The sequence below is a fragment of the Anneissia japonica genome, unplaced genomic scaffold, assembly GCF_011630105.1.
Source record: "Anneissia japonica isolate Jap-2015-1 unplaced genomic scaffold, ASM1163010v1 scaffold3174_len352767_cov145, whole genome shotgun sequence".
NCBI lineage: Eukaryota > Metazoa > Echinodermata > Crinoidea > Comatulida > Comatulidae > Anneissia > Anneissia japonica.
In genome coordinates this window covers 255,505-263,580 of record NW_022695265.1, presented here as the reverse complement: position 1 = coordinate 263,580, position 8,076 = coordinate 255,505, and the positions used below count along the sequence as shown (strand labels likewise).

Here is an 8,076-nt window from a genome sequence, read left to right as displayed (position 1 = left end):
CGTCCGCTCCAGCACCTCCCCTCCTTCCAGCTTACACCCTTAGTTTAACGATTTTATTTCTTTTATTCGGGATACTCTGTAGATATCAATTATATTAAAATTCGCTAGCGATCATTTTTCTTTCTTGTCAATATCATAAGTTAGGTCGGTAAATGGCCGGGTTGCAAATGGCCTGGCAGCACAATAACTGGGTTAGCAAGGGAGTGGTGAAATCCGCCGGGTGGCAAAAGATTGGGTGTGGAAACGGGCCTGGCCCGGGCCTCTGTCGAGTGTTTCTGTTTTAATGACTGCTCCAAACGTGCATGACAGTTGTTGCAGCCTGAAACCTTGATGATCGGATGTAATATAGTGTGGGAATCTAAGTGACAAACAGCCAAGGAAATCCTGATCACATTTACACAATTTCATCATGATTAAGTAATTCGCAAACAGGATGTCCCTGCTAGATAGGGGCGTATGCTTTTGTCGTCTCATTCACCTCCAAGGTATTCCCTTTGCTGGTACACAAATATTTTTGCTGTGACCTACAGAGTATTATCAACTATATAATCCTTTCTAATACTAGGCATGTGGTTGCACCTTGCCTGAATTAAGTGTAAGCAAAAGAGCCATCGAAGTGGATAAATCCTGATTTGTTTGCGGAATTTTTGCATGCCTGAGCTCAACTGAAATAATTCTAAATTCCCAACCAAAGGCACGGGTGAGTCAACATACTAGACTTGAACCGGTATTAAGCAAATGGTTAATTAAACTGCAGAAAAAGTTCCAAGCAATTTGGTATGTACTAAAATTGACTAAACATGATTAAAATTTAGTAGAATTAGCAACTGTTGGATGTATAGGCCTATACGATATTTTTAGAGCATATCTATAAGCATCCTGAGTTAAACTTCCTACAACCTGTTCCTTCTTGCTATCAAAGCAACTATATTCTACTACGAAAGCTTGTGGTATTTAAGTCAATTCCAGCTTAAACATATGCGGTTTAACGTGTAGCATTGTAATCATATAGACTAGGTATAAATTGTACAATTTATATCGCATCGTCAGGGAGGGTGCTGCTGCCGCTTTGCTTTGTTCTCTTGCTTTGTTCTCTATTGGAATGATTTCATTATGTTCTTTTTATGTTGTAGTAACATTAATTTTGATACCAGCTTGGTTTATTTTTGTGATTACACGCTCCTGTATGTAGAATTTGTGTTCAAGTTGAATAGTCGTAGGCCTACACATTTTGCCACTGACATACATGTGTAGTCAACCTTGCTCATTAATTATTATTCACTAATATTGTACAGTCAATTTTAGCCTTATACATTGGTTTAGTTTTAAAACATAGGCCTTTAGTAAACTGTAAGTTCTTGTAAACTGTTTAGCCTTATATTTCCAAGCGTGATTAACTTTTTAAACAAACACCTCATCTGCTAATTCCCCTTTGTTACCATCGGGATTACACTGTCACCATTTGCCTTAAACGTAAAGGTATTAAATATAATTGCATTACAAACCAGAGTTGACAGTCGACGAGCTTCATCGTAACACACGCTACCTCATGGCCAAATTTCGGCCAAACCTTACTTGAAACAAATAATCGACGTCACACTGACGTAATTTAATACGCGTAATATTCAACAACTGCTTTTAAGGCACTAGTATATTGTGCAATCTTGCTTATAAATTAGTACTGTAGTAAAAAATAAGCTTTTGCGTTTGTTAGTTATACTATTTTTTCAGGCAATTAACTGACTTTCCACAAATTCTGCACGATTCGGCTTTTCGCATTCTACGACAAGGCGAATTTTTATATCACACGATGAGGAAACAATTGCAAAACACATAATTATGATTTTTCTTTATACAAAGAACCAGCGAAATTTTCCCCAAGCTCACTGTTCTTATTTTTATCGCCAATTACAGGCTCAATATGTTCTTATTTTGTTCATATTTTATATCACTAGTATATCACTGTACTGTATTATAGAGGTTATTACATAGTTTTGGATATATATTATTATTATTGGTTTTCTAGTTGTTTTTTAACATTAAAAGCTCATTTGACATTACCTCAGCCTCAAATTCCAACCTCAGTGTTCTTATAAAATGTGTTCTGTGTTGACGGACGCAAACAAAAGGATATTTCTGTAACTTCTTCCTTTGTCTCTCAACATCGTGTATTTAAATTATACAGGCTACTAATAATATTAATTTGAGGGTATAGAATGTCCGGTTTTTATAATCTGATCACATTTGTGATTTAATTTAGTACACTTCAGAATACGTTATTGCTGAATTAAGCTATCGTACTTTATTCTGTTCTATTCATTTTTTTTTTTATGTTACCAGGTGGAAGTATAATTCAAAATTTCGGTTTCAAGTCAAATTAAATCAGATAATATTTGTTTTACAAATTTAAAAATAGCCAAAAATAAAATAACATGAACAACGAAACTGATGAGGATACCAATCTATTCGGACACAAATAAACCAATCACATTGGTGCCACACTCTAGATTCGCTAATATTTCGTAAAATGTAGTTAAAATACTTAATCAAATATAATCAAGCATTGCTTTCTATTATAATTATTATTGACTTCATTATATTTTGTAAATTTACATCGTCAAACAAAAGCAACTGCACTAAAGTATAATCGACCTTAAACTTTGTCGTTTTTAAACACCGCATTTATGCGAATAAGCGCCCCAGAGTGTTTATTGTTTAAATCATTTATGAGAGGGCGTTTATTCAAGGGAGGCGTTCATTTGAGGGAGGAGTTTATTTATTTATTTGTGTGTGTGTGTAAAATGAATAAGTATATAGGCCTACTCAAATGAAAGCCTCTTAATTTCACAGTAAATATGGAGCTACAACACATAATGACCGTCAAAATGTGATTGCGTGACTATAAAAAATTATTGTTCCCAACCGGTTCAGGAAAAAATGTAATTCTAATGGAGTAGAACATTAAATGTTTTGAGAATGATGTTTCTTCCATTACATTTTTGGTGGCGTTTAGAAAAAAAAATACGCCTTTGGGCGTTCATTCGAAAAAATAAAAATAATGCATTGGGGCGTTTATTCGAGAGGGGAGTTTATTCCAAATTAGCCTCTAGAGGTGGCGCTATTAGAAGGGAAGTTATTTAAATAAATATGGTAAATCGTTTTGTGTAGATATTAGCCCATTGTTTGGTGCAGGTTGCTGATCGGTACAGCCACATTGCTTCTCTAACCTATCATCAACACGGGTATTATGTTCTCAAAAAAGATTTAAAAACCACAACCAAAATCAGTGGTAGATTCAATGAGGGCATCCACCCTGCCTCCCGCCACCCTAACGTTTTCAAAATTATTACAAAATAAAAAATATCAATGACCAAACAAGTCATAAAATAATAATACATGTTAGGCTAAGTGTATGAAATCGTTTCATAAGTATTGGATTACCAGTGGTAATTGTTTTAAATACGAATACAGTACATTAGTTTACTTTAGTCACGTGAGATACAAAATTCCCTTTTTTTTTTCCACCAAAAATAAAAACATTTGGTGAGAGTGAAGGCTACACATGTGTGTTTTATGTGTAGATACCAATTATATTATTCAACCAGGGAACAGTTAAATTAATTTAACTGTTCCCTTATTCAATATTTAATGCGAGCGCTTGGCGGAATGGATGCGAATCAGATTTTGCAAAAATTAATGAGTGAAATATCATCATTTGTTGATCGGTTCATACAGTTTTAATAGAGAGGTTATGAAATGTTGAAGTGAAAAGGTGAATGCCGAAGTCAATGTTACTGGAAGTAAGACATTAGGAAGCTTTCGATTGCACGACGACGGTAGTACGTAGAACGTAATGACGTCACTAGAAGTCATTTGCGCATGCGAGAAGTTAAGGTCACCTCGTCGAATAGATTCTGGAACCCAATTTGGCCAAATTTACGTATGCAGAGAACGTAGGACGCCGGGTAAGACGGTCACGCATCAGTGATTCCGTTCTAACGTCGCGTCGTCGCATACATTGAAAGCTCCCTAATATCAATATAAAGACAAAAGGAAGATTTTAAAAATCATAAAATATGTATATATGTAAAAAAAATTGAAACTACAAACTGTTTCTAAAACAAAACATAGGTCTTTTCCTCATTTCCATAATAAGAAGTGTTTTTTTATACTACCAAGCAATTTAACAAATCATTAAAAATAATTATGTAGTTAAAATAAGCATGCAAGCAAACTGGACGTTAGTGAAACTCGAACTATGCCTGCAGTAGTAAATATAAGATGTTGTTCTTACTATTACGCTAAATAACTGGACCCTACGGACTTTTGTGCATTTTAAGTTTGCGTATTGTTACAATTCGAGAGCAAGCATTTCACGGTAATTTTGTGTTTAACATAGCTGATAACTAGCTAGTTAGAAATACTTTAGAGAGCGAAAATGGCGTTAACGTAAAAGTTAATTACCCATTACTATTCGAAATATGTAGGATGACGTCATATTTACTACGCACATGTCTGTGGTCTTCGCTTGGACAAAAGTGCCGGACAGAAAACCCCTGTGCAAAAACATAGGAAGAAAATCAAAGAAGAAAAATCAGAACAAAAACAATGCTTGTTTTTTTTTTTTTTTTTTCTGTTAAGGCAGGAATAGTCAATTAAGGAAATTGTTCATGCAAAATAATATGTTTCCAAAAAGTGTAGTCAACCCACTGTTGCTTTTATTTAACCCAAACTGCTTTGCTACAATTAAAAATGATACGGTATATCCTCTTTCCTCTTGATGAAAATTAAAATTGATTGCTTACGGGTTTCTTCACTACTCCGTGTATTTAACAAATTACGGTACATTATATTTTATGAAAAAGTGAACGACAGGCCTTTTATTAAACTTTTTTACTTGACACAGAAAAAGGTTAATTGATTATAATTTTAATTAAAAGCTAATATTCTTTAATAATCAATTAAGTTAATGCATTAATTTTAATAGATTTTAGAGTATACCCTTATAATAGATGGCTTAATTAATTGGTTCACTATTTCAGCTTTTTAATTTAATCGGTTTTAAGCTAAGTATTAGAATATTTTCAAAGCATCTAAAGAATGAGTTTGGTAATCTTACATTTTATGTTATTCTCAGTATGTTCACATTATACATAGAGCGCAATAATAATTTGGTATGATTATTTTTAAACCTATAGGGTACCACAATGGAAACGGAGACGAATGAACCAGCTGCCTCTCTGGCTGCAGTAACAGCCTTCAAATCAGCAGGTCTGGCGTTTAATAAAAAAAGATTAATTGAAAAGAAACGTGACAAAGGTAAGTGTATTAAAGCATTAGACCTGAATTTTAATAGCAAACAAATTTTGTGTAGTGTCTTAGTTTACTTAGGGATATTTATATATTTGGCTATATTTACATGTTGTTTAGTTACATTTTTGCCTTCATTCTTAATACCATCCTCATCCCATATATATATTTTTTTCAGAACTACCTATTGACTTTGAGGAGTTGGACCTGAACTTGCCACCTTTGCCTGAACCTACACCTCTTATTGGTATGTTCAACCTTTCTTGACAAACCGTTCTTAACATAAAAAATACCGCAGTCTACAGTGCACCTTGCTGTACTCTAATATTAACTTAATAATTGTATTCCTTATACCGAGCATAGGCCTACATGGATTATACACATGAATTATATTTTATTGTCCTGAAACATTACTAAACTGTAACTCTATTAAAACAGACGTTGCACAATAAGCAAGCAGATATTTACATTACACTTACGAGGTTGCGGAATACACACATTGTCAGTTTTGTTTTCTCGAAAGAGTATACGAATCGGGTGGGTTGAGATAGATGAAAGTTCACTTTTACATTAAAACATCATATTATTACAAGATAACTAAACTTGGTACTATGAATTTTAATCAATAAATTACTAGATAATTAGCTTGAGGCTAATCTTCTGAAAGTATACAACTCAGAATTGCTTTGTTTATGTAGTTAATAAATGTCCTGATGTTATCACTATTGATGTAAAGCTACCACAATATATACACATTTGAGGTCAAAAACTTTATCTCTTTATTGCAAGTTAATTAAGTCATTCGTTGTTTTTGTGTCTTAGTGATGCAAAGTAAAATAGTAAATAGTATGTGTATTTGAGATGAACTTAACAGGTCTTTGCTGAGATAGCGAGAGGTTGCAACTAAATAAATGCATTTTATCAGAATATTGAAAAACAAATGAGAGTTTATGTTGAAAAAGTATACCTGATACGTTTTGAACGTTTTTGAAATACTGAATAGTACAACATTTTATACCACAGGTAAAAATGCTTCCATTGAAGCATGTGCACTGGCAGAGTTCCCTATTCAGTCACACAGTAAGTTGAACTTTAATGTAAATGCCGGAGCGGGAGGTGGAACTGCACTTCTTACAATCGTCAGAAGCCGGTCAGGCCATGCAGCTGGACAAGTTCAACTTGTTCGCTGTGGATCAAGTGGCAACCACTTTGAAAACCTGTCATTGGTCAAAACGGGAACGCATTCAACTTATGGCTACAATATCACATGTACCGACAGCGCTGGCGACCTATGCCCACTGGCCCTCTTTGGCTCGTCACGTACAAGTGTCTTGTCAAACCTGCCACGGTTTGGAAATGGCCAGTGTGGACTTGTTGTGCAGAGTGACGAGAAAGGGGTAATTGAAACTGGAATCGAAGTCGATAATCCGCCAATGTATTTCACGTTGTTGGTGCTATGTAGTGCCCCACCTGTGGATGGAAATACACCATGCAATGCGTATATCGTACAATCAAATCCTTTCTCATCAGCAACATTCTTATCAGAAAAAAATAATTTGTGGAAATTTACAGAAGAAAATGGTCTCCTTGAAATACAAGGCCCCCAAAATAGCACTGTAATCATCTTCTTTAATTCTCCGGAAGATTTAGAAAGTAAAATGTCAGGACAAAAGGCATTAGTGAATTACTCACAAAGTTTCGTTGGTTCGGAAGAGACTGTGCTTCTAAACGAAGTAACAAGATTACCATTTGGAGCCATGTTCCTGTTGTGTTCTCATGGTCTTGGGGTCGATGATAAGACCACTTCTGCCCTTTACATCATTGGTCTAAATAAAAGTAATCTAGATTGCACGTTTGTCCAAGGTATGAGTGGCACATTTTCGTCAGGTAACGCTTGGAAGATTTACATTTCAAGCGACAACCTTGTTGCTGTCGGACCATCTGGACCTTGCCGATATGCAATCTTCTCGAACATCTCATCGCCCATCGAAATTAACGAAAGTCGATTGGCAGAATGTTTACTGACTGGTGAGCCTCAAAAAATGAGAAGTGGTCTTATGGTTTACGAAGACAAAGTAATAGGCTGGATGAACAAAGTATGCAAAGTGAAGTTATATATGAATGGGAAAGTCCTTGAAGTCGTTGAAATCGGAAAGTTATTTAAACAGCCAGACGGGCGTTTTGGATTTCGTCGGGAACTAACAGAAGAAAATAGGAAACCAGGTTTAAAACTCGTCCAGGCATATGCCCTAGTCCAAGATAAAAGTAAGTCAATAGATTAATATGTATATTATGAGTAGGCCTATATCATTTGTTGTTGCAGTGAGTTTTCCACAATTTCCAAAACCATTATTGCCAGATTTCAAACAAAGTAATCCGACTCGATGAAACGTAGTCGACAAAAGCATCGTGCTACTAACTTAAGTGACCAATCTTAAGTATGTTAAGTAAAAAAAAATATATTTCTTTACGTTTTAATCATCGAAATGTCAAAATTATGAGCACATGTTGAATATCTGCTTTGTTATTATATAAACTAGATGGTGTTGAGAAAATGTTAGAGCTAGATGGGTCACCGCAGTCGATAAAGATTCAACCGAAAGGCGTACACGTTGCAGTTAATTTTGGTGGACCAGCATACGAAGCTCTCTCTGGAATCGTATTCGATGACACACAAACGCTTTTCAAAATGGATAAAGAACATGGTATATCTTTCAATAGATGTGTATAAGAGACAGGTGGCAACCACTTTGAAAACCTGTCATT

At 34.9% G+C, this 8,076-nt stretch overlaps 1 protein-coding gene across 1 annotated transcript in view; it reads left to right on the top strand.

The window, feature by feature from the left end:
- Positions 1-8,076, top strand: part of LOC117101460 — a 29,256-nt gene that overhangs the window by 1,706 nt on the left and 19,474 nt on the right. The window contains 5 exon segments of the mRNA XM_033241437.1: positions 566-700; positions 5,199-5,319; positions 5,489-5,557; positions 6,334-7,575; positions 7,851-8,035. Coding sequence (XP_033097328.1) covers positions 5,208-5,319; positions 5,489-5,557; positions 6,334-7,575; positions 7,851-8,035 — 1,608 coding nt within the window. The 5' untranslated portion in view covers positions 566-700; positions 5,199-5,207.